The sequence below is a fragment of the Sycon ciliatum genome, chromosome 13 (assembly GCF_964019385.1).
Source record: "Sycon ciliatum chromosome 13, ocSycCili1.1, whole genome shotgun sequence".
NCBI classification, from domain to species: Eukaryota; Metazoa; Porifera; class Calcarea; order Leucosolenida; family Sycettidae; genus Sycon; species Sycon ciliatum.
Genome location: NC_088655.1, coordinates 8,996,588 through 9,023,957, shown reverse-complemented (window position 1 = coordinate 9,023,957; position 27,370 = coordinate 8,996,588). Strand labels below are relative to the sequence as shown.

The window sequence follows — 27,370 nt, the reverse complement described above, 5'->3', positions numbered from 1 at the left end:
GGGGTGCTCAGAGCCGGGGGACGACTTCAGCACAGCGAGTTGGCGTATGGAGCCAAGCACCCAGTCCTGTTAGGCAAACATCATCTGACCGAGTTGCTGTTGGAGAAAAAGCATGTTGAAAGGATGCACCAGGGTGTAGAAGGAGTCTTGTCGTTCATCCGTCAGAAATTCTGGATTATCGGTGGTCGACGAGCGCTACGCAACATTACTCAGCGATGTGTTACATGCCGCCGCTACAAGGCTAAGGCTGCCTCAGAAGTCTGCCCGCCGCTGCCAGAAGACCGAGTTGTTCACGAGAGGCCGTTCGCAACTACCGGCATCGACTATGCTGGTCCGTTGTACGTGCGCCGTGGTGAGTCATCTCCGAAGGTATGGATAGCATTGTTTGTGTGTGCCACCACCAGAGCAGTTCACTTGGAGGTGGTCGATAGTTTAAGTACCGAGTCATTCTTGATGGCATTTCGGAAGTTTGTCGCGAGACGTAGTTTGCCGTCTCGGATCAGGTCTGACAACGCTACAACGTTCAAGGCGGCATCTGACAAACTGAGTGTGCCATGGATGTTCAATCCTCCAGCTGCACCATGGCATGGAGGCTTCTATGAGCGAATGGTTGGTACAGTGAAGAGTGCCTTGAAAAAGGTAATGGGAACAGCGTTTCTGAAGGTCCAGGAGCTTGAGACCCTCTTGAATGAGGTTGAAGCCGTGGTGAATAGTCGTCCGCTAACTTATGTGTCTGATAGCCTGGATGAGCCACCAGTAACCCCTGCAATGATGATGGGTAACATCTGGATGTCGTCAGAGAAGCCAGCAGGTACCCTGGACGCTGCGCAGATGTCATCGAGATTGCGTTACCTCAGTCGGACACTGGAGCATGTCAAGAATCGTTGGGAGGTGGAGTACCTAAGTCAGCTGAACAAGCACCAACAGACCATGTCGCGCCCTTTAGCTATTGGTGATGTTGTCTTTGTTCTCGATACCAAGCGCAAACAGTTCTGGCGTTTGGGACGGATCATCGAGTTATTCCCTGGTCGAGAGGGTAAACGTCGTGTTGCCAAGGTTAAGTTGAGTACCAGTACCCTGTTGAGGCCGATCCAAAGGTTAGTGCCATGAAGTATCGTCACAGGACGTGGCCCCTGGGCTTGCCGATACCGCTCGCCCTGCTATCGTCCCTCAGCAGCCAGCGTATGAACCGTCAGCACCGTTACCACCACCACGGCAGCAGGAGATGATGCGTTCTGGGCGCGTAGTCAGAGCCCCGGATCGTTTTTGACTTGTGTGCATTGTTGTACGGCGGTGAGAAGCCCTTTGGTCGGGAGAATGTTGTAAACCACCAGTTCTCAATTGGGAAAGGCCTTCGCGCTTATGGCATTGTATTCGTTGAAATGTTGTATTTCGACTCCGCCGTACCGCTGATGTTGCTGCATGGCATACGCTATATGCGTTGTGTGCGTTTTGCTGTATACGCTGTTATGTCCAGTTTTATATGCTTATGTTTTGCATGTACGCTGTTTTTGCATGCTATAAATAGCTGGTGTTATTAGTGTTCATTGTTAATTATTCGATGAAGTGAAATATACTGTGTAAAGGAAAAGAGTTGTCCTCGTGCCGTGTGGTCGTACGATCCTGACAATTTAGAGAATCTTAGAGGGTTCACCACAGTCATGTTATTAACTGGTCTCGTCATCGTCCTGTAACAGTCGGCATTCTTTGTTGCCGCGGGACTTAGCTTGTGCACATTTTTGCTGCTCTCACCTTCCCCTCTTCGGTCCTACGTAACCACAAACCTTCCAAATTGGAAGGCTGTTGGTTTGCGCACTGGAGATGTGTTCGAGCTAGATGTCGGGTTGCTGAATGTCTCAGTACCCTGTCAGTTTTGTGCCCTATTATGGCACTTTCTGACCGTTTATCATCTTGTTACAGTCGTGGATAGTTGCTGCATAACTCGTTCTCATGTTTTTCTTCTCTTTTTTTATACATTTTATTACTGGCTCTGTATCCAAATTTAAATAATTATGTACATAACACCAGCGAATGACCTCAATTGTCACGATACTCTCCATATCAACGGGACACTTGGAATACTCAGTATGACATATAATCACTTTACCTGAAGAGCTCTGATTTTGAGCCAATGTAATCATGGAAAAGTAAGGGAAGGACAAAAAAGGCAAAATTTTACTAGTTATGACGAAGTGTCCAACAGTGCAACCAGATAATAATTATACCGTCAGCAAGTACGACAACAGGGCACAAAACTGACAAGGAGTACTGAGACATTCAACGACCTAAAACCTAACTTCAACACATCTAAGAGGTGCGAACCAACAACCTTCCAACTTGGGAGGCTCAAGTAAGGAAATATCCAAAGAGGGGAAGGAAAGCGCATCTAGAGGAGCACGAGCTCTGCCCCACAGCAACAATGAATGCCGAACGTTACTGGATGAAAACGATATTAGTAAGACAATTGGTCGTACCGATTTTACTACAACCCAACGACGCAAGGTAACAGACCACCCAAATTGGGAGGTTCAAGTTTATATGGTAAACATGGAAGGGGAATGGACTCAGATGGATAGCCAAGGATTAATTTATACAAAAGAGAAAGACCAAGGAACTACAAGTTACGCTACACTGTCCACTAACACCACCAGTTACACAGTGTCGTGCAATGTTATCGCATGAGCTGATTGTTTAGTAACTGGTGGTGTTAGTGGACAGTATAGCGTAACTTGTAGTTCCTTGGTCCTTCTCTTTTGCATGGAAGGGGAAGCTGAGCATTCCTTGTCAGTTTTTCAGCTAAGTACAGTCAGTATCGCCTATAGCGTTGGTGTTTGATTTTGAGCATTTTATCACTATAAGCGATATATTACTATGACCGATACTGCATGCAATGTATGCGAGTGGGGCGTCAAACGACTCAGCGCGCCGTGCACATACGCACTACATACATGTACAATGTCATGCAGCTGGCTGTAGCTCCTGACACACAAAATCAGGATTTCCTCATGATGGAGGCATATTTTGGCAACTTGTACAAGCAAAACTCACCAAACAACACTCACTGGACAAGTAGTTCTTCACGAAGAAGTAACACCCTGTTCTCCTCTGACATCGCTTGATTTCACATCAATCACTATAACCGATGCAAAAATAGTGTAATAAACGTCTTTTGAAATATGAATTTGATCACTATAGGCGATATATTACTATAGACGATTATTACTATACGCGATAACTGTGTATACTTAGTTATGGCAAATGAAAATGAATTTGAGAAATTGATCACTATATCCGGTATATTACTATAGCCGCCAACCTTATAGGCGATACGGACTGTACTCCTTGTCAGTTGTGTGCCCTCTTGTCACACTTGCTGACCACATAATTATATGGTTTATAATATATCGGTGGACAGTTAGTCATAACTCGTAACATGTTGTGCTTTCTCTAATTACCTGAAGAAAACGACGGTTGCGATAATCAGCAGTCCTCTTGCCAGCGGCATGTCGAACAATTTCCATTACCTACATTGGCAATAGAACACACAGGAAACACAATGACAGATGTAAAAGTGGGAATAGGGAAGAGGAGAGAATCGTCCGTAGAGAAACATGGTTGGAGTAAAGTGCGGTGCCAGGAAAGACGGTTACGGACAGGGTAGCATGAGCAGAAGGAATACTTGTCTTTGTGGCTATTAACTTTATATAGGTGTATCCATAGTACATAATTAGACATGTAGGTTCACAGAGAATACTAAGCTAGAATCCCATCACAGGACATCATACCCGGCCTTGTTATCAATTTTGCGTCCCATAATGCTTTTTGAATATTATTGCTGGAGTGCGCGATTCAGTATGAACTCGAACGTCTCTTATCCGGGCTCCTTGGGACTGTGCACTGCCCATATATTTGATTTGCCCGTATCTCAGGACAGCTCGTCTACCGTGTGAGCCTGGATCAGCAAAAACTATCACATGTGTAAACTTTTCAAAAAATATGTTGTGCTCCAAATTGATCCACAACTACTGAAATCCAGTCTCAAGAAATTTTAGATCGATCACAGCACCGTAAGTGGGCAAATATTGCGGTACACCACATATCTGTACAAAAGTTGAAAGTGGTATTTCTGTGTAAGATACAGGTATGAGCATTGGTATCTGTCTGATCCTGTTAGACCATGCCATCACTCAACTGGATAAGAAGGAAGAATTTTATAATCCTTGGGGGTGCACTCAGACACTTGCTTGTCCAAGTAATTCATTGGCTTCGCTGACTTTATCGTATATAACGGCATATGGCCAAGAGAGTTCCAGGGGCTGATATTGCATATGACCAAGAGAGTTCCAGGGGCTGATATTGCATATGACCAAGAGAGTTCCAGGGGCTGATATTGCATATGACCCAGAGAGTTCCAGGGGCTGATATTGCATATGACCAAGAGAGTTCCAGAGGCTGATATTGCATATGACCAAGAGAGTTCCTGGGGCTGATATTGCATATGGCCAAGAGAGTTCCAGGGGCTGATATTGCATATGACCAAGAGAGTTCCAGGGGCTGATATTGCATATGACCAAGAGAGTTCCAGGGGATGATATTGCATATGACCAAGAGAGTTCCAGGGGCTGATATTGCATATGACCAAGAGAGTTCCAGGGGCTGATTTTGCATATGACCAAGAGAGTTCCAGGGGCTGATATTGCATATGGCCAAGTGAGTTCCAGGGGCTGATATTGCATATGGCCAAGTGAGTTCCAGGGGCTGATATTGCATCCACACCAGGCTCTGTACTGATGCTCTCCAAGCCCTTCACTTCCATGAAAACATATCTGCACACACGGAGTGCAATCCTAGTGGCTGTGACTACTTAGCACACAGGATCATAAGCTACATACTAGCACTAGGTGCTGATACAATCATCGTCATTGTCATTGAGACATTGTTACCTGACCCAACAGGAACATATTTCTGAATTGTTTTGGGAGCTGCTGCATGGATCAAATACATGTTTCAAGGAACAAGTTGCTCAGCGTCCAAGCCAATGAAGCAGATATTGTCTTGCGCTAGTACTCGTTGCTTTTACAGTCGTAAATCGAGACGCCTTTGCTCTGCATCGTCACTGTCGATATCCGACAAACTTACTAGTGAAGAAGTCGTCAACAATATCCACTTCGTCGTCATTCTCATCAGCGCTGCTTTCTTCAATACAAAATCTGCAGCCTCGCTGAGTCGCTTTGCGGCAGGAGAGAGTCGTCTTCCGGAGCTCCGCGGCTTTCACTTGACTCCCAGTCACCACCAAAAATATGTTGTGTCATGATTGCCGTCAACGACGATCGATGCGCGTGCGATGCTCGAGCCCTGTGATCGTACTTATTCGCCAGCAAAGCGCGGGTACGTGGGACTTCCCAGCCGTGTCTCCTCACTTGCCTGGGGCTTGCCTAGCTAGCTAGTAACTGACAAAAAAACAAACCCGGGCTTGTCAGGTGGAAGAATTACTAGTGACAGGAAAGCCAGAAAGGTGATGGCTTAGTTGTTAGATCCGCAAAATTTCTTTCGCTCGACTTTTTGATCAATTTGATATCAAACACAAGCGATGGTTTTCGCTGTTCCGGGCTCATGTAGTTTACCAGTTTTTGAAGAAGTATTTTTTGGCACATTTTCCGCGTATTCAGGATAAAAAAATAGTGCGTTGATGAAAATGTGTGGATTCCACAGGTGGGCAGTGATAAATTGACACTAGTGTACACGAAAAATAATTCAAACCCCAAATTGGAAGCAGTTTTGCCATAGGAACTCAAGCTAAAGGTGCCCGGTAACGAGGCGTGCCAGTGTCTGAGGCGTCCCCGTAAGAGACATTTGAGTGACTCATTGCTATTAATATTTGCAACTATTGCATCCTTTCCGCAGCCTTAGTAAACTGCATTGCAGCCAATTATACATTATTGCACTCATTCCAAACACCCACACAGGGACGTTTCTGCTGCGAACGTCACTTTTGGGTCACTAAATGTTTGGGCATAACCCATCATTAGTTTGAACCAGTAACCTGATACTGAGCCATGCCTGAATATTTGGTGAATCAAAAGCGGTGTTTGCAGCAGGGAGACAACGTGTGAGCGTCTGGAGGGAATAGAGTGATATTGTTACCTCATTGGTTACGCAAGTTTTCGAATGGGAAATTCTTTTTGATGTATTTTCTTTTCTTCTAAGTTGCGCTTACCTTCTTCTGCTCCTCTGGGTACTTGCTTTCAAGATGGCGGATAATTGCCCTTAGTCTAGCTGCAGGCAGAGCTTGCTTGCTGTCATTACTTGCTACTGCAGAGTCTAGGCATGTCCTGTTGTCCTGAAGGAACAATGGTCAATCAACAAGAAAGTAAAACAGACCTCTTAGTAAACATTGCACTTAGCTTTGTAAATCAGAACAGCAGTTGATTTTGAATACTTTGCAGATTCAAGGAACTAAAGACTTTTCTAATGCCCATTCTGAATATTATCACAACTCCCATTAAAACCCTTTGAGAGCCGCCCCATACTTGAATGTGTAGAATTCTACACACTCGACTGTGTGACTTCAACAGGCCCTAACTCGGTCAAAACTAGCTCAAACTCAACCATCCAAATATCTATGTTGAAGAGAAAACTCTCAGCGTGCCGTAGAACCCATCTGGGAAGTGCTGCGAACAACGGCTCCTGAGATTATAACACATTATAATAGCGGAGCCAAACTATGTCTTGTGATCATAAAATTGTACAATTTATTTAATGCATACTTCAAGTATGGTATTGGTCAGAGAAAATAATGTAATTTGTCATTGATTGATTCGCCTTGTTGAGTTGTACTTAGACCGGCTTGTCCAATGGTCTTACCAATCTCCTTATCATCCTGTAATCTTTCGACGTTCTTTGCTCCCGAGGGATATACCTCGTGCAAATCTTTGTTTCGTTTTCTTCCCCTCATTGGACCATTCCGCACGTAAGACTTCCAAGTGATATATGAAGTTTGGTGTTTTTCAATTTGTAGATTCGTTGGAACTAGGTGTCAGGTCGTTCAATGTCTCAGTACTTCTGTCAGTTTAGCGTCTTGTTGTCACACTATCTGACTGTTTATGCAGTATCCCTGCCTTGCTTGATTGTAGCTGACTATTGTAGTATCCCTGCCTTGCTTGATTGTAGCTGACTATTGCAGTATCCCTGCCTTGCTTGATTGTAGCTGACTATTGTAGTATCACTGCCTTGCTTTATTGTAGCTGACTATTGCAGTATCCCTGCCTTGCTTGATTGTAGCTGACTATTATAGTATTCCTGCCTTACTTGATTGTAGCTGACTATTGTAGTATCCCTGCCTTGCTTGATTGTAGCTGACTATTGCAGTATCCCTGCCTTGCCTGATTGTAGCTGACTATTGTAGTATCCCTGCCTTGCTTGATTGTAGCGTATCCCCGTATGTTATCATTTGTAGTTTGTTGCCTATAAAAGCTGCTGTTCATTTCTGTTATCACAATATTTTGTAACATAATAAACCAGGTGGTGTACGTGAGGAAGTCTAAGTAAAAGTTAATTAGTGTTAAGCACTGTGCCTCCACTCGGCTACCTGTTACATTTTATTATCTCGTTACATTTGTGGATCATGGTCAAAATTTGTACTAGTAACATTTTGGCCCCTACTCTTTAACATGAATATTATTGTTTCGCCACCCAAGATTATAATTTGATCACTGTTATCAACACATTGTCTCACATACAACCGTCTGCCTAACTTTGCACAATACTCACCATGTATCTATCTCACACATCGCTAGCGTTATCGTTCTTAACCAATACTAATTGTTGCTGTTTTGACACATTCATTTCCTGGTTTCTGAATGTATACATTCTTAGCTTGTTTCCCATGTTCATTTAGTCACGACATTCCACTCATGATTGTGACAAGAAAACGTTCTGGACTTAAAGGGGAACTCCGCGAAAAAATAAAATTTAAATCCGGTAGAGTTTCGGGCACTGAGTCGAATGGTCTTGGTCCGAAGTCTCTACGAGAACGCGTCCTTGAGATATTTCAATTTCATTGCCAAGTCGCCTGAGCCCGTGCGATGCCAAAATGTTGCGTTGTTGGTTGTGCCAGTAGCACATACTCCTCCTGGGCTTAGTTTTCTCATATTCCCAAAGGATGGGGACCTGGCAAAGCGCCGAGATGTTGCAATACGATTTTCGCAGCACGAGCTATGTTTGCTCGCTGCATTTATGATCCAGAGGTACTTGAGAGCTGAGTTTTGACGAGTACGCCGTCCAGGAAAGCCTTCATCAGTGTACCAGTGCCCTCCAAACCATGAGCCTCCAGCAAAGCGAACTCAACAAGCTGCAACTGAAAGCAGGACGAGGTACGTACCATCAGGATCAGAAGAGTACACCACCCCATTAACTCCGACTGCAGCTACCTGATGAACGATATTATCCCAGTTATGTTGCGCATACCAGTACTCAAACTGTGTACATCTGTCATCAACTGGGACGCAAACAGACAGACTCCCAGGAAGTACGAAGGTTACAGAACTGTTTGCTTGCCATAACAGGCAGCATGCACGACGAACTGTCTGACCAATCCTGCCAAACTAAACCGGCGTAAGTAGCAGTTGATTGTGTGGATATCTATTAATAATAGTTACTCTAATTTTAGGGATGGTGGCATCACTATCATATCACTCAGAGCAGTTGTTAGAAGTCTTGACAGCCTAAGAATAGTGCAAGTAAGGTGGAACACAAATGTATTACAACTCCGAGTTCCACGCTTGCAGAATCACCAGGCCAAAAATTCTAATGTCGAACGGGGAATGGGTTCTTGTTGTATGCGAAGGAAAAGTAAGTGAATAACTATTGTGCAAGGAATACAGTGGAAACTACACATACACATGCACTCACACCTTCACCCACATGCACGTGCGCATGTGCGTGCACACACACACAAACACAGCAACAACACACACACATTCACACACACATACTAAACTCACTCGCACGCTAGCCTAAGAATAGTACATATGCTGTAATAGTAGGTATATCAGCGTATTTTTTTCTTTCATAGTAAACCAGGAAAACTGTTTGTTTTCGGGAAGAACTACAGTAGAGGAGATAGCACAGAAAATTTGGATGAAAAATATTGAAGGGTGCCAGAGATATGAGGCGTCAAAGTCATACGCCAACCTTCATCATGATGTGTTCAGAATGCCATACTGCTGTGGCACCAACAGGGTTTTCCGGAAAGCCCAGCAATCGCTTGCAACATTACAATATTGTCAGAATGCTATGAAAGCTGGCTTGTAGGTGCAATATAGGTGCAATACAGGTTGGTTAGTCCTAATGTTGACCAAAATATAATATTTCGTCAAGCGATGACCAATGAGAACGAGCGCGGTGGCTGTAGCAACCACCATAGGAACAATGCTAAATCCATTGAACACGAGTTCCATTTCTATGAAATTGAAGTGAGCACTGCTGGCTATGGTTGTATTATACATGTACAAAAGGTTAATAATAAATACAGTAGTTTGGTCTTCAGATGCCCAACTTTACTAATAATAAATACAGTAGTTTGGTCTTCAGATGCCCAACTTTACTGCGGCAGTCACACAGACTTGATCAATCATGTATATGTACTAGTACATGTACATTTACATGTAAAATGCACAATAGTGAAATATGCGTACAATCCAATCACTGACGCGATCCATTTCAGAGCAGCACTTTCTTTCTGGTTTCAAGGCGAAGAGTCGAATACAAAATCATAGCTCACTTTGTTGCAATAGCGAAAGTCTCCGTCAGGTGCAATCTTTCACTAGGGCCAACAAATCAAATCACCACTCCTAGCGCTTGAACATAATGGGTCCAGAAATTCATTCATTTTGGGCGACCAGGAGGTGAAAGTCTTGAAAGTGCGATGAAGAGCGATCCCCAGCTTGAGAAGAAAGCACTATTCTACATAATTCGAGGTCGCTGAACACGATGGTGGGTGTTTCCTGGCCGTGTACTTCCTCCAAACAGATGAAAAATCCAATTGAAAACTACACTCCTCACAACAAAAAGCTCAAAGTACAGTTGCCCACGCAAGTGCGGCACCAAAACGAGCTGGAAGACCCCAGCTATCAAACGCACCAACTTTCAACCTTGAAAAAGAAAGCAGGACAAAGCAGTTGGAAAAAAACTGCAGCGAAGTCCATGGTGCCACCGCTACCATACTAATGTACGTGACCCGCGTGAAGGCTGTTTTCAGCTGATTTGTCACGTGACTGAACTCCCTAGTAGTAGTGGTGTCGTCAGTGAAACGACTATGTGTACATCTAATGACGCCGCCACTCCACGCAAGAAGACAACAAACATCTGCTGAACGGTTTGCTCCCTTCTCTTATGGCCAATACAGGGAATGAAACAAACAATGCAATTTAGAACAAGAGTCGTCCTGTACGGCGAAGTTTCCATTTTCTCATATTGTTGTGCACCCTCTGGGTCTCTGAAGTATCAGGACCGAACGACTACACAGCACGAGGACAGCTATTTATTCTCAACAGTATATTTTGACTTCCATTGAATCTAACTAACACTAATAACACCAGCTATTTATAGCATGCAAAAACAGTGTACATGTATAATCAAAGCATATGCATGTAAGACATGACATGACAGCGTATACAGGAAAATGCACACAGCGCAAATAGCGCACGCAATGCAGCAAACATCAGCAGTACGGCGAAGTCGAGATACAACATCGCAACGAATACAATGTCATAAGTCAGAAGGCCATTCCCACTTGAGAACTGGTGGTTTGTAACATTCTCCCCACCAAAGGGCTTCTCACCGCAGTACAACAACTCACACAAGTCAAAAACGATCCGGGGCTCTGACTACGCGCCCATAACGCGCCATCTCCTGCTGCGGTGGTGGTGGCTGCACCAGTGCTGACCGTACAGACGCTGGCTGCTGCTGGACGATAGCAGGTTGTACGGCATCGGCAGGCCCAGAAGCCACGTCTTGTGAGTATACTTCTAATGGCACTAGCCTCTGGATCGGCCGCAAGAGAGTACTGGTACTCAACTTAGCCTTGGCAACACAACGCTTACCATCTCGACAAGGGAATAGCTCGACGGTCCGTCCCAAATGCCAGAACTGCTTGCGCTTGGTATCATCGAGAACAAAGACGACATCACCCACAGCTAAAGGGCACGACATGGTCTGTTGGTGCTTGTTCAGCTGACTTAGGTACTGCACCTCTCAACGATTCTTGACATGCTTCAGTGTGCGACTGAGGTAGTGCAATCTCGATGACATCTGCGTAGCGTCCAGGGTACCTGCTGGCTTCTTTGACGACATCCAGATGTTACCCATCATCATTGCAGGGGTTACTGGTGGCTCACCCAGGCTATCAGACACATAAGTTAGCGGACGACTATTCACCACTGCTTCAATCTCATACAAGAGGGTCTCAAGCTCCTGGACCTTCAGAAACGCTGTTCCCATTACCTTCTTCAAGGCACTCTTCACCGTACCAACCATTCGCCCATAGAAGCCTCCATGCCATGGTGCAGCTGGAAGATTGAACATCCATGGCAAACTCAATTTGTCAGATGCCGCCTTGAACGTTGTAGCGTTGTCAGACCTGATCCGAGACGGCAAACCACGTCTCGCGACAAACTTTCGAAATGCTATCAAGAATGACTCAGTACTTAAACTATCGACCGCCTCCAAGTGAACTTCGCTGGTGGTGGCACACACAAACAATGCTATCCATACCTTCGGAGATGACTCGCCAGGGGGAACGTACAACGGACCAGCATAGTAGATGCCGGTAGTTGTGAACGGCCTCTCGTGAACAACTCGGTCTTCTGGCAGCGGCGGTCAGACTTCTGCGGCAACCTTAGCCTTGTAGCGGTGGCATGTAACACATCGCTGAGTAATGTTGCGTAGCGCTCGTCGACCACCGATACTCCAGAATTTCTGACGGATGTACTGTAGCGTTGGCGAAGCTGATGAGGACGACGACATGCAGGCTGCTGACCAAAACAAGGAGGGTATTCCCCAAGACCAGCAGCGTTTGATTTTCGCCGGCACGCATTAGGCAGACGGCCAAACCCTGAGTGACTACAACGTTCAGCAGGGGTCCACTATTCACTTGGTCCTTCGTCTTCGTGGTGGGATGCAGATTTTCGTCAACACTCTTCCTGGCTAGACCATCACTCTTTACGTCGCGCAAAGCGATGCTATCGACAATGTGAAGACCATGGTTCAAGCCGAGGAGGAAGGTTATTTGTCTGACGCCGAGCTAGCCGCTCTGAGTGACCGGCTCAACCAAGATGACGCTAAAACCTGGCTCGCCCTCCACCATAGCTCCAGCCGCCGCCGTGGTTACTAACGCTGATTCCAGGTATGGCATTTTCTCTCCTGTCTTCCTTCAGTCTCCCTGTTCTCTTCAGTCTTCGTTTATGCGAGTGTGTGAATCCAGTTTAGTTTGGTAGGCGTCTGATCATGGTGAGCCACGGCTTACCCAGGTAATGTGGGACAATGTGTGTGACAACGCCCCTTATAGTTGTAGTGTATTCAGTTCGGTTTTTGAACTGCGATGTTCCTGGCGGGTTGTGCCAGCGTTGTGCAGCAAGAGTGCTGTGGTTTTTCAAGTCCTATTCGGAGGACAGTTTTTTCCCCTTTTGACCCCGTGAGATCGTGTGAACCTGGTGTGCTTCTACTTTATGATTTGTTTATCAGTTCATTCTTCTGTCTATTCCAAACGTTATCATTTCCGATATTATTTGCCATACTCCGGCTGACGCTCTCCCAGCAATTCGCGATCTACTATAATGTCCACGACTCCATACCTGTATTATATTATGCAAGTCATCCATTCTGCCTATCTCTTATCGTCGAGTTTATTCCGACGCGACCATGCATGCCGCCAGTTTTTTCTAAATAGCAGCCAGTTGTTGATGTCTAGCTATCACCTACATGTATTATTCGAATCACGAGGACGTGATTGTATTTGAGAGGGGAGATGTAGCGTTGGCAAGCTGGTGACTTCAAAGCGTATAGCGTTTAGTGTTTAGAGTAAAGCATATCCCCGTACTGTATCCCCATACGTTAACGTATCCCCGTACATTAGCGTACGGAGTCTGCCTTTGTATCAAAGCTGCTGCTCACGATTCTTTTATAGCCAGTTAGTTAATTTAGTTGCCAGTTAGTTAATTTAGTTGCCAGTTAGTTAATTTCGTTGCCAGGACATTTCAATTGCCAATTCCAGTGTGTTCACTGAGACCCTTGTGTTTTCTTGCCTCCGAGAGACTGCGGCCCGCTACAGTACGACAAGACCCCTTCTACACCTTGGTGCATCCTTTCGACATACATTTTCTCCAACAACAACTCAGTCAGATGATGTTTGCCTAATAGGACTGGGTGCTTGTCTCCATACGCCAACTCGCTGTGCTGAAGTCGTGCCCCGGCTCTGAGCACTCCATGCTGATCCAGAAACGATGCAAGCTGATACACCTTAGACCCAGGCTTCACTGGTTGCCTTTGCTTGATCAGCTCAAGATCCTCAGGCAAACATTCGGCTTGAACGATGCAGTAAAATACGTTGTCTTCTTCAAAATAGAGTTCACCACGAGGCCCAGTGTGCTTCCACTGCAACATCCGAGTCAACATGCCCTGTGCCCTCGACCACTTACTGAATTGGAGCCACCATTCATTGAGTTGGTGGACAAGCCGTTGATTATTCACTCTTCTTGTAATATCAAAAAAGTATTCTTTCTAGACCAAAGAGTGGTATATTTGATAAAATTTATAACGATAGAAATATTTACGATACTTCTCCAGACGTTTCGTTGTTCTGAACAACATCGTCAGTAGATAAAGAACTTCTTTATCCACTGACGATGTTGTTCAGAACAACGAAACGTCTGGAGAACTATACTAAATATTGCTATCGTTATTAAATTTTATCAAATATACCACTCTTTGGTCTAGAAAGAATACTTTTTTGATACCACCGTTCATTATTAGATTCTCGACTACAGGTGGTGGCTGACACTCGCACTTCTACACTGGACTCATCTGTAGCTGCAGTTGAGGGTGGGGTGAGCCAGTCATTGGGCTCCGTGATCCAGGTTGGTTCGCCCATCCAGAACGAACTACGGATCTGCTGTGCACTACTCCCCCGTGACGGTACATCTGCTGGGTTGTGAAGGCCCGGGCAATGGTTCCACACAGTGCCGACCTTCTTCAATATCTCTTGGACTTTACTCAGGCGGTTAGTCACAAATGTTTTCCAGTTGTACGATAGATCACTGATCCAATGAACGGTAGTGAGACTGTCAGTCCAGCCATACACTTGCGTGACGGTCACACACTGCTGCGTCACCACAAAATCAGCGTAGTGAGCCGCTAGACATACTGCTTGTAATTCAAGGCTGGCTAACATGGGTGGAGACACCGGTGCCCAAGTTGGCCTTGGCAAATACCAAGTGCGACTGTCCATTGACGACGGCATACAAAGAACATCCAAACGCTTTCTCACTGGCATTCGCGAAGGCATAAAGCGCAATCGGCGTGTCAAGATTGCAGCAAATCCAACGTGGTATGTCAATGCTCACCACTTCATCCAACTCTCCCCACCATTGCACACATGCGGTTGCGATGCCATCAGGCAACTTATCATCCCAGTCGCCACCAAATTTTCAGGCTAGCTTTAGCAGTATCTTTCCCGGCACAACTGCAGGCGCTGCTAGACCTAGCGGATTAAACACTGACGCAACACACTTAAGGAGGGATCGCCGGGTCAAAACAGGCGGCCTATCGGACTCACCTAGCGCTGCTAAGCTGAACAAGTCATCACTGGATTTCCATTTCAGCCCGAGGACTTTATCTCCGGCCTCTGGATCGCACGGTATTTCGTTGCCTCGCCACTTGCGCAACTCCATGCCAGCGTCTGTAAGCACACGCACACTGAACTCTTGCATCTTCTTGGCTTCCGGGTCATTTGAAACACTAGAGACCAAATCGTCAACGTAGAAACTCGTGAGCAAAAGATCAATACGGTCTCGCTCTTTGGGTGCAGACAGCGCACGTAGCTCCTTCAAGTGATGCTGAATCGCTGCAGTAAGCATGTATGGCTAGCAATTTACGCCAAATGGCAGTTTCGTTAACCTCCAGGTTAACAGTTCGTCACTGTTGCTTCGACCAGGCCACAAGAAACGCAGGTACGAATGGTCTTCGGGATTAACCGCGACCATGAAGAAAGCCTTGCAGATGTCCGCTTGCAGCGCGCTCTTGTATTCACGGAACCCTTGTAGCATACCCGCGAGACTCGGCAATAGCGACGGTCTAGGGTCAAACATGTCGTTCATCGACTTGCCATCTGGAGCCGTCGCCGAGGCATTGAACACCACTCTTAACTTCGTGGTTGCAGCGTGCTCGAGTAATACACCATGATGCGGTACATAGTACTCGGCATCGCTCTCACATGGCTCCAACTCAACTGCTCCAAGCTCGCGGTAGTCCCTGATCAGCACATCATCATTGAGCGTACGCTTCCCATTCCACTTCAGCCTTTCCAGAAGCCGCGTTGTGATGACTCTAGCTTGAGCATAGTTATCCGTTGGGCGACGCTCATTTCGCCACAAGACACCCACTTGGTACCCGGCGCCCTGGCGACATAGCAGGAAAGATGGCAAGTGCTGATGTCTGGAGGTTGATAAAACTGCCATAGTTTTCTATATGGGCTGTGACACATGACACGGTCACCGGCTGACTGTTTCCACTGGGTGCAGACGCTGGACCAGATAATACACTACCGATCTCTGTGTTCCACACAGTCTCGCCATTAACTTCTTTCTTGCTGTGCAGTATTACGTTGATATAGTCTGCACCAAACAGCATGTGCATTTCGTCTGATGTTTCTTGCTGAGGCTTGTCACTCAGCTCTACTTCCCAACTGTGCCACTGAGAAATGGTCTGCAGACTCGCGCATTTCAGGTCTAGCTCTAGCGTTGGTTTCACGAACGCGCGTACCGGAATGCTAGCGGAGCGACCTTGGATTGTGATGGCGTATTTATCCATGCGCTGTTGGGTTGGCTCTGCGCCGAACGGCTTCACCTCTACATTTTCAGCACCAACGTGCTCTGCATCGATTGCTGACCCCAACGCTGCAGTCATAAATGACGCCTCAGCGCCCGAGTCCAGAGTCCGTTACTATCTCAGTCGGTTTCTCCCGGCTGTAACCTGCTCCGTCCAACACGTCATACCTGTACCTCTCGGCAAACACGGACAACGTATTGGTGAAAAGAATCATCTGACCGGTGCTTGCCTGTCAGCAATGTCTGCCACGCTTTATCCGGAGTCTTTCCGAGCGAGGCAAGCAACTCTCGCTTTGCTTCCTCGTAATTATTGCATCCAATACATACGTCAGGCGAAATTACTGGTTAGTCGGCGACACGCATTTTCACAAAAATTTGCGTTTCACCTGCTGGGAGAGTATGCATGTACTCGAGTCTCATCCTGAGCACGTTTTTTTCTTCTTTTTTCAGCTCCAGTATAGCTGTATTTTTCATTGCAAAGCCGTCCTAGATTGTTGTGGTCGTTGTTCAAACGAAGTGGACATTCAATCATGAAAGCAGAGGACATAGGAGCCTGATTGGAGTTTCTCGTGGCATAGGACGGCCACACAGAGACACTTTGGGATTTTCTGAATATAAAATACCGTACGCACGATGCTGAGATCAATTTGTGCGATATTTAACCCTTTGTGTACGGACTGTACAACTTTCGATCCCCTGGGATCGAAACTTTTCAAATTTTCAATCGATCGTAACTCGGTCATTGCTGGCTTATATTCGAAAACTAAAATATGTAAGTCAAAGAGAAAACTCTCAGCTGTCCATTGGAACAATCGCTGAAGCGCTCCGATGTGTGGTTCCAGAGTTACGAAGCTCGAAAGTCGAATCGCGGCAAATGTCGCTCAATAGCCGCTCGCGCAAATTTGAATGAGGGATTTCCCCATCATTCTGGGCATGCAGTGACGTAGAAACACGTTCAAAATGGTGAACGGACTCATGGCAGTTTGTGAAATTTTTCTGAAGTAACAGTTAGTTGTTACGAGCAAGGAGAGCGAAATGGCTGATGCAAGACGACTTCTGTCGGAATATTGGCGTTGCCGCTAAGACGCTGGGCTGTAGCGCTGGCGTTTTGACCTTCGTGGTGGCAAGCGTGGACTCAATGTGTTCCTCTTGCAACGAGCTTTCCAGGAAGCCCAAGATTGAAAAAATCGTCAAAAGGAGACTAAAGTTATGACCCGGATAATTATAGAATTTGGGGTGAGTCGAGATCAAATTCAGTCTGTGTACAATTTTTCAGTACATAAAGGGTTAATTGTTTGTGATCTACCACATCGAGCAGAACGGGATCCAAACACAAGCTTACCGACGGTTAGGCTGCCGACCTGACTGGACAAATGATCCCTGGCTTCACCAGACGCCAGAAGTCGGACACCATGTCCTTTGCCGCGACGTCCATCTCCAAAAAGAACTCCATCTTCGTCGTGAAAAGGCTTGAAATACTCAATATTCAACCGAGATTCGCGGTCTCACCCTTTCTCAGATCGAATCATTTTTGTTGTAGCAGTTGCAGGGCAGATCCCCGCCACTACTTCAACAGAAGATGGCTCCAAAGCATGCCTGGAACAAGCCATATCGAGGTTGCAAGCCACCCCTCTCAGCACTTTTTTTGAAGAAATTCGAAATGTCAATGGTGGAAGATAATTATACTATGTAGAGAATTTCAAAAAGTATGTTTCGCGGAGCGATCGCTCAACGCTGCCCGTACTGTCGGAGCCTCTGCTTCAAATGTTCCCTCAACTCATCGCCTTCCAATCCTAACCGAACTCCATTGGCGATAAAGCTGGCTTCCAAAATTATGTAGTTGCTCTGCCATGCTAAACTCCGTATCCTGGCGTGGTCGCCAACTGTTATGAACCCTCTGGTTCTCTGAAGTATCAGGAACGAACGACCACACGGCACCAGGACAACAATTTATTCTGAACCGTATATTTTGACTTCCATTGAATCTAAGGGAGCGTCTCATAAGTTCGCATTTTATTTGCAAACGTAACGCATTTCAAATAGACTTTACCCCCTACCTCCCCCCTCTATTTGAAAGTCTTATCGCACCTTTTCCCTTTGGATCTGTGCATGTCCCTGCACATTATAATGAATGTCAAATTGAATGGCATACAGTACTGCATCTAGTATAGAGTACAAAAACAATGAATGACATGTACACGCACATAAATAGAGTTGCTGATGTGACACTTGACACCTCTGAGTAGCATGTATGCATGCAGTGCAAGGCTGATCTCCAAATACAGGCACATAGATCTACACCTAAACACGCTCATTTCCTGAAGCGATCTAGCACATGCACTGCATGAACAGTATGTACATCTACAAGTCCAGGAAATGTGCGATTACGAACTGTCATTTTTCTATTCGAAAAGGGCTCTACCCCCCTACCGTTTCGAAATGCGTTACGTTTAGAAAAAAATGCGAACTTATGAGATGCTCCCTAACTAACACTAATAACACCAGCTATTTATAGCATGCAAAAACAGCGTACATGTATAAATCAAAGCATATGCATGTAAAACATGACATGACAGCGTATACAGCAAAACGCACACAGCGTAAATAGCTTTCGCCATGCAGCAAAGATCAGCAGTACGGCGAAGTCGAGATACAACATGGCAACGAATACAATGTCATAAGCCAGAAGGCCTTTCCCACTTGAGAACTGGTGGTTTCTAACACATAATAGTATATTGTCTAAGCAAGTGTGTTTTCTCAACATTCTTTTTGCCATGCAGGTATATCACAGTGCCATGCCAAAATACATTCTGAAACGCATTCGTTTCTCAATTCTGGGGATGATTGGACGCGCAGCTCTTGACGACGTCAATGTCAACCGTCGCCACAGCACAACCAAAAAGACCCCGATAGGAAGGTATAAAGTCCAGTTCTCGAAGCATAAAGAAGACTATGTGGCCAAATAGATAATTATACGAAAGAAAGAGTTATGAGATTGTTGACAAGCTCATGTGTGAGTTGGTAACGGTTGCAAATTGCAACCTCGATGTTCCTTCCTTGGAGAAGCCCGTTTCCCTGCCTAATCCCGGGTGGAAGCCTCCTGAGAAGGCCGAGGTGGTGCAGGATTTGGATATCTTTGCCTGATGGTATTCACAACGCAGGCTGAAAGACGACAACAAACGTGCCTGCCCAATTTGCCGTGTACATACAGTGTGTACTGCCTGTGTGCCGCATAGCGTAGAGATCTACAGAAACATAGAATGTCATACGGAGTGTGTATGCTGAGTGCTTGTACACATACCAAATTGCTGGACCGTAATAATTAATAGTGACTATACTGTAGTCAATACTCATTTACTCTACAAATGCGCTGTATTGCACCTACCGGTACCTACCTGCACATTCAGTGCGCGCGCCATAATAATTTAGTGTCCACTGATACAAAGATGGAGGTTCTTGTATAATTTCCAATAATTGCTGATTTCAAATTGAATTCCAATGATCTGGGGAATGAATTAGGACGCGTTCGATTACCTACTAGTACAGATATGTCTTGGTCAGAAAGTACAGAGGTCTTACTCTCCTGCCAGAATTTGTATATTATTTTGGTGTACTCTATCTTGACCCCATGCTTGTACGTTGCATGACATGGTATACTAGAGAACGGGTGTATTGACAAAGCCTATAGCGTGAAACGATAAAGTATGGGTTCGGGTGTGATCAAATGCACCCACGGTGCTCATAAACTGTGTTCAGTGCTCTCTTCACCAACAGAACACTGCCATACTTTGCAGATCTTGTACCCATCCAAGGGATGATGATAAAGACAAAATTAATGTGTTTGAGTCTTGCATGAAAATGTGTGATAACTACTAGAACTATAGTACAATGTTTTCGTGCTATGCCTGACAACAATAATTAAGTCACATGCAAAACATTACGCGCATCAATCCTCACAAGACAAGTCAAGACGTACTCGGAGCAAAGAGAATTTGTTTTGTGTCATGCATGAAACTTGTGATAACTACCAGTACAATGTATTTCTTGTGCAACGCCTACTGTAGTCGCCTGACAACAATGAATTTCTCCAAAAAACTAAGCGTATCATATTGATGCACGATCCTCACAAGACAAAGTCAAGACAAACTAATTGAGGCTTACCTGATGCCAGACTCTTCTGTCACTGGCATTGGCGGCTTTTGCATGTCGAGATAACCTCGAAGAGCAGTGGTGGGCACAGCCTAATGCAAGGCTACGATCTCGTAATCTGCGAGGTCGGCTACGCAAGAAACCTTGGGCCGTCTTCTCGACAGCGACGACAGCATCCTACCAGAAAAATCATTCCCGCGGGCTGGGTATGGCTATACACCTTTGTCCACGCTCGCACCAGCCGAAGTCCCAAACGATTCGAGATTCTGGTGGCCAAGCTACTCGTCTTCTGTCGGACACAGCTGCTGAGGCATCTTCTTCCTCAACATGTGTTACGCGCGATAGCAGCTCCTCGGCAGAGTATCTGGGCTCCCTGCCCCAACCATACGCAGCGGTCGGTTGATGGTGGTCTTCACTGACCTCAGCATCGCTGCCTTCATTGCTAGGTACAAAGAATTGTTTGGAATAGCTCATCTTTCCTTGAAATTGTATACTAAAATAATGCTCCGAGATTCAGACCCTGCCACAATGACGTAGGCAGGCCGGAATGACATAGCCAAATGGCCGCATCTCGTCACGGCGCGGCCCCGTTTTTGCCAATATCTCAAGAACGCTTTGTCGTAGAGACTTGGGACCAAGACCATTTGACTCAGCACCCCAGACTCTACAGGATATGAAAGTTTCATTTTTTCCGTGGAGTTCCCCTTTATAACATCTTTGGTTGCAATGTTTATGATACGAGTGCGCACTTGATTCTATTCATCGGCATATTATGATTATTACCTCCATGCTGCCACATTAACTAAAAGTGTAACTTACCTTGCTCAAGGCAAAAAGATCTGAACCCTTTTCAAGCAGAAATTCTATAACCTCCGGGTTGCCGTATTTACAGGCTAAGTGCAATGGTGTTTCTTGATCCTGGAGTAGGGAGAGGAAGGAACATTGAAGATATTTGCGTATCGGGGAAAGGGCTAAGGGAGAGACAGAGAGACAAATGACTACATGATTGATCACGGCAAGAGAGACAGGGAGAATGAGAGTGAGCAAGGGGGAGAACTACAATGTAGATAAATGGCCTGAGTGCCTATGACCAATACAGAGGCACAAGCAGCTGCTATACAGGAACTCGGCAAGCTTTGTGTACGGGGTGCAGACCAGCAAGAGAAAGGATGTACTAAGAAACAGTGTACAGAAGATGGCGAACTAACAGTTTGTAATTCTTTGTTGCCATCTTCAATAGGTCCGTTAAATAGTAGTAATAGGTTTTTCATTTGACCCAACGAGACCGCACGACGCTTGCAGATCACAGCACGAACAGTTCACCAGCCACACTCCACGAAAGCAAGTAGTATTACTCCTGACAAGTCTTGTTTCGTTCCATAAAGTTGACGGGGAACTCATCAGAGGAGAAGCAGTTGTTGAATGAAGGGTTCATTAGAGAAGATACAGGCGCAAGGTGTAAACACTCAACTAACTCACATAATTATGTGACAAATCAACACAAAAGGAATAGTGCAGAATGGAGGTGTTATGAACTCTACCAAACACCACAATCACAAGTACACAGGAATAGGTTGCGCTAATCTAAATGTCACAAAGAGTACTGAGGTGGTGACAAAGATAGGTGAAAAGTCGACGCCAAGTGAAAGCCAACAAGTCATCAAGGAAGTCATCACGGACGTCTAACGTCACATCTGAAGATTGCTAACTGCACAAGACAAATACTTCATGAACCTTGATAATTGGAATTCAGCCAACGCTAGGTGAAAGTAAACTCAGCATTTCGAGTGTTAGCTCGTATGGCTGACAGTGACAAAAGCAAACAAGCAGAGGTCAAGAACGTTTCAGTGAGTGCATTCAGTGTGACGCCATCCAGAGCGTATGATTTGTTCAAGCGCCGTTGTTTGTGTGTGGATGAAAGTGTCGACTCGTATGTGGCCGATTTGCAGCGTTTTGCAGCGCTGTCGGGGCACAAACCGGGCGGTGACACCAGCAAGGATCCGATCGTGATCGAGCAACTGTTTCCTGTCCTGCTGCCCGAATTTGGCCGTCAGCTGAGAATGTCGCTGGCTGGCCAAGAACTGACGATACCTGCTTGTCTACAGCGTGTACGTGGCCTTAGAGCCTGTGAGACGGATGCTCGTTACACGAGCAGGTTCAGGCAGAGAGTTAACTGCCTAGAGCTCAAGAAGAAGCAGAAGCCCTGTTTCCGTGGACCAGTAGTGTGCCACTTTTGTGACCAGCATGGTCATGCAAACTGAAAGCAAGCGTGCCCTGAGAGAAAGAAGTGGCGAGACGCCAAGGCAGCAGAATGTGTGGCGGCTGCTGGTACGTCGCAGAGTAGCAGTGACAAGCGCCTGTGTGCGTTGTCCACTGAAGCTGCCCCATGCCGAGGATCTATGTGGACGTGGAGTCGGTCAAGCCGGATGACTGGCGCCGTGGAGAGGCCATGCTGGACACCGGGTCGGCTCGCACGCTAGAGTCGTCTACATTTATACGTGCGGCTAAGATGTGCAGCCAAGTGTCGGCGGTAAAGCAGGAGAAGGTCCTCGCCCTGGATGGCGGAGTCCTGCCCATTTCGGGGTCAATTTCATTAACGATTCGTCACCTGGATGGACCCGTAAATTTACCGCCTACCCGTGTTGTTTCGTTTGTAGTTTCTGAGCTGTCCGTTATTAATGCTGACCTGTTGCTGAGATCTCACCTTGTCCGTGCCATTGGTGGCGTCAGGTTGCAGTACTCTGAGTCAGGTGATCTGCGGTCCGTGTTGTTTTGTTTGTCAACCGCTAGTGACTCTGAGCCTGTGTCGTCTGCCGTGAGTGATGCTGTGCAGTCGCCAGATCAGCACCCGTCTCGGCATGTTAGCGTGGTGCAAGACGGTGAGGACGTGACGCTATCCTTCGAGTATGGTCAGATAAAGTGGCTAGCAGCTGAGCAGTGTGGGCAGGCAGCATGGAGGTGGAAGGATGACAAGCCACTTACCGGACGCATCGGCAGCGGCATTAGGGAGTACCCCAGAAACTCAGTGATGATCAGGAGAAGCTGTTCCAGCAAGAAGTGGACTCCTGGATCAGTAATGGATGGCTCGTTGAGCATGATGAAGAGGAACACGGAGCTCCTGCTGCAATTCTGCTATGGCTTGCAGTCAGCCAGGAGCACAAGCCTACTACACCTGTTAGGCCTTGCCTCGATTACCGTGCTCTGAACCGCGCCCTCATTTCTCAGCCCGGTACGGATGCCTCCGTGTGTCGCGAGAAGTTGCGTGAGTGGCGTACGCATGATGCCAACGAATATGAGATGCTGGATATTCGAAAAGCATATCTGCAAGTCCGTATGTCACCTGAGTTGCTACGGTACCAGTGCGTGAAAGGGAGGGGAAAGCTGTACCTAATGACCCGTATGGATTTCGGGTTTTAAAAGCGTTGCACCGAAGTTCATGGACGTGATAGTCAAGTGGTGTACGCGCGATCACGATGGTGTTGACAATTACGTTGACGATCTGTACGTCCCGAAACCGCAGACAAAGGCTGTTGCTGATACCCTCGAGCGCTATGGCCTGCGCACGAAGCCAGTTGAGCCCGCCAGTTCCGCCCAAGTACAGGTCCTCCCTCGTTAGTAGATAATCTCTGGGCCGTCGAAAAAGTTATCTTATAACGAGACTTATCTTGTAGCAGGACTTGCAGCTAAAGGTGAAATAGGCACTACTTCGTACTTATCGGGGCTACCCTCGATACAACATAAATTATCGATGCTTCAACTCGTTATAAGATAATTGAAAATCTCCAAGTTACTCCAACATAACTCTTCCTTGGATGCAAAGGATCGTCCATATTCACGAATACATAGACATAATACATTTCGTCTTTCTGCTTTATCCCACGTGTTTTTGGCCTTGGTCCTGCATGGTCAATATTATCTTATACTGAGGGTTTGGCACTCCAGGGACCTGGGCAAAGGGTCGTTAAAACGGATTTTATGTAATAACAGATTATGTTGTAACCGGACCTGTAAACAGTTGTATAGACCACATTTTGCCAGAGGATTTCAGATTTATATTTACTAACGGGGTTTATGTAGTAACCGGACTCGTTATAATGAGGGAGAACCTGTACTTGACTTCAGCTGTTCAGCTATCCCGTGTGCTCGTGGCTGCGACCTGCCTGCAGCTTCTTGAAGCACCTAGCGTGTCGTGACGGTAGTGGTTGGGATGATGACGTCCCCAACGATGTGGTAACCTGTTGTGCTGAAATATCAAGTCGCGTCCAAGATTAGGATCCGGCCACAGGCGTGTGGAATGCGTCAGTGAACGAGCAGCAGCTCACCATGTGGTTCGATGGGAAGCAAGTCTTGGCTTTGCGAAGCCGACGAGAAGAAACACATCAACATCGCAAAATTGGAAGCAGTGATCCGTGGGTTGTCGACGGCAGTCGAATTTTACGCCAGCAACGTCCGTCTTGTCACTGATTCCAAGACCGCATACGGCTGGGTGAAGTCGTGCCTGAACAATGAGCGGCTTGTCAGGGTGTCCGGTCTGAACGAAGTGTTGGTTCGCAGATGACTAAACATCATCGACGACATTGTCGCGACCGCGAAGCTGCCCGTCACCATTGAGTGGGTACCGTCCCAGCAGAACAATGCTGACAAGCTGACGCGTGTCCCAGATTTGTTCATCCGCTGCTGGAAGAAATCAGCCAAGCCAGATGTAGTTGCTGCCGTCTCTGCACCCCCGACGATTGTGAGTGCTATTGTGTTACAGGACATTCTTGATACGCAGAAGTCTCATCCTGTTGTTGTTAGTGTGATTGAGTGTGTGCGTCATGGTCGTGAGATTTCCGACCAGGTATTTTTAAAAGAAATTGAAGTCTCAATTGTCTGTATCTGATGATGGCTACCTGTATCGTAGTGTGAAGATACCGCCGAATGATGTGCGTGTTGTACCAATTGAGCCGTCAGATGCATAAAGGGACCATTTGCAGGTCCACTTGAAACGGAGAAAAACGTGTTCAAAGTCAAGTGGTTCGTTTTCAACATTTTGAACTGTCAAAACGATGCGTTCGCGATTTACGTTGAATTGTGTCTCCCCAGGAACTGAGCCGGCATTGGGACCGCCGTAGTCTGGAAGCTGGTGTCATGACGATAATTCTGGTCGTTCAACTGTCCAAATCGGCTGAGTTGGGGCTGAGAATGGCCAAATTCCGCGGCAGTGTTCCCATCACGCAAATGCAAACAAATCTTTCTCGCCGATCGCTTTTTGGTTTGCATAATTTTCCAACGAAGCGATATTTTTTGAAACGTTTTTTTGCATGTGAATCTACAACCCTTCTAGATTCTTGTACATATCATAACTCAATTTGCCCAAAAATTGTCAAAATTAATGGTCCCTTTATGCATCTGACGGCTCAATTGTGTCTCAGTCATTGCAGCAGCGAGTGGTGTGTTGTGCTCATGCTGGGAGCGGTCACTCCAGTTGGGAGACCACATGGAAGCTGTTGCGTGCGAGTTGTTATTTTGCAAATATGGCTGTTGTTTGTCAGTCGTTGATTCAGTCGTGTGATGTGTGTGCTGCTGCTAATTCTAAGCGTGGGCCTGTTGCCGAGCCAACACGTCCGGTTTTACCGTCTGGTCCGTGGAACGTAGGGCAGCTCAATACCCTTGAGTTGGGCCCGAATAGAAGCCACGGGTATCATTGTGTTTTTGTTTGTACTGATATGTTTGCTAAGTGGGTCGAGGTTGTCCCATTGGTTCGCCATGATGATCAGTCTGTAGCAGCTGCATTTTTTGATGTATGTTCCCGCTGGGGTGCCCCAGTAGTTGTGCGTGGTGATAATGGCACAGAATTTGTTAATCAGCTAGTTACGTCTCTGTATGATGCCCTTGGTGTTGCAGTGCGACATGGTGCAGTGAGTCATCCACAAAGTCAAGGTGGTGTCGAGCGTTTCAACCGGACTTTGCTGAATTTGATTCGCAACACTGTGCAAGAATCCGATGATTGAGTGTCTGCTTTGAACGTATTGTTGTATTATTACCGTATTCGTCCCCATTCTGCGCTTGGTGTTCCGCCTAGTGAAGCAATGTGTGGCTGGGTTCCTCATGGCTTGATCGTGGACGATGAACGTTGTGACATGTCCCCCAGTGCATGGGTCGATAGCTTGTGCAGTAAAGCGGCTGTCGTGCAGGACTATGTGGAAAGTGAGTTATCCTCTGCTGACTTTGTTCAGCCTGTTGAGTGTGTGAACCCCTACAGTGTTGGTTCCACGGTGATGTTGCGGCAGGGGGATCGCGGCCAGAAGCGAACAGCGCCGTACGAGGCCGGATGGACAGTTGACAATGTTGTGTCGCCATCAACTGTTGTAATTGTACGAGACACTAACGGTTGACATTCTGTGAAGACTGTCAACATTGATATGATTAAGCCGTCAAGAGTGAGTGTGTCTGAGTTTGATCATACATGTACTAGTGATTCTGATTCTGATCTACCAGCCCAACCACTTCAAGTTGGTGGTCATCGTCTTCATAACCGTGCTGGTCTCGTTCCTCCTGTTCGTTATCGTAGTTAACTATTGACGTGATGTCACCAGGGGGAGGTGTGACAATATAACAATGTGTGTAGTGTGACGATACAATGTGTGTGTAGACAAACATTGCAATTTTGTATTTGTTGTGCTGACATCTGTCATCAGTATGTCATGCCTCTTATCTCTTTGTAGCTTCATCCGTAGTCCGCTTCCATTGTCCTTGCTTGTTCTATATTCTAATCTATTTCTTCTAGTGCTAGTCGTTTCACTTCTCATCTTCCTTGATTTTGAAGAAGAGCTTAGGCTTCCTGAAGCTTCATCTCTGAAAGGAATTCGGGTGGACACACCCATTCCCATTGCACTGCACATCCGAACCAGTTCCGTTATTTTTACAACATTTCGGCACTTGGCCATCGGGTAATAACCATGAATACCGTGGAAGCCACACAAGAGAAGTATATATAGGCCGAGTGTAGCGCCAAAAAAAGATGCGAATTATGTCACCTAGTATGCTTTTGTGAAGTGAGGGCGCGTGCCATGGCGTTACGCAGAGTGTAGCGCCAAAAAAAAGAGGGATGCGAGTTATGTCACCTCTATGCAGAGGGG

At 46.3% G+C, this 27,370-nt stretch overlaps 1 protein-coding gene across 1 annotated transcript in view; it reads right to left on the bottom strand.

Moving 5' to 3' along the window:
• LOC135829155 (ankyrin repeat domain-containing protein 17-like) overlaps positions 1-27,370 on the bottom strand; it is a 90,234-nt gene that overhangs the window by 20,687 nt on the left and 42,177 nt on the right. The window contains exons 5-7 of the mRNA XM_065341560.1: positions 21,069-21,167; positions 6,218-6,340; positions 3,456-3,524 (exon numbers count right to left, since the gene is read on the bottom strand). Coding sequence (XP_065197632.1) covers positions 3,456-3,524; positions 6,218-6,340; positions 21,069-21,167 — 291 coding nt within the window. The remainder of the gene's footprint in view (positions 1-3,455; positions 3,525-6,217; positions 6,341-21,068; positions 21,168-27,370) is intronic.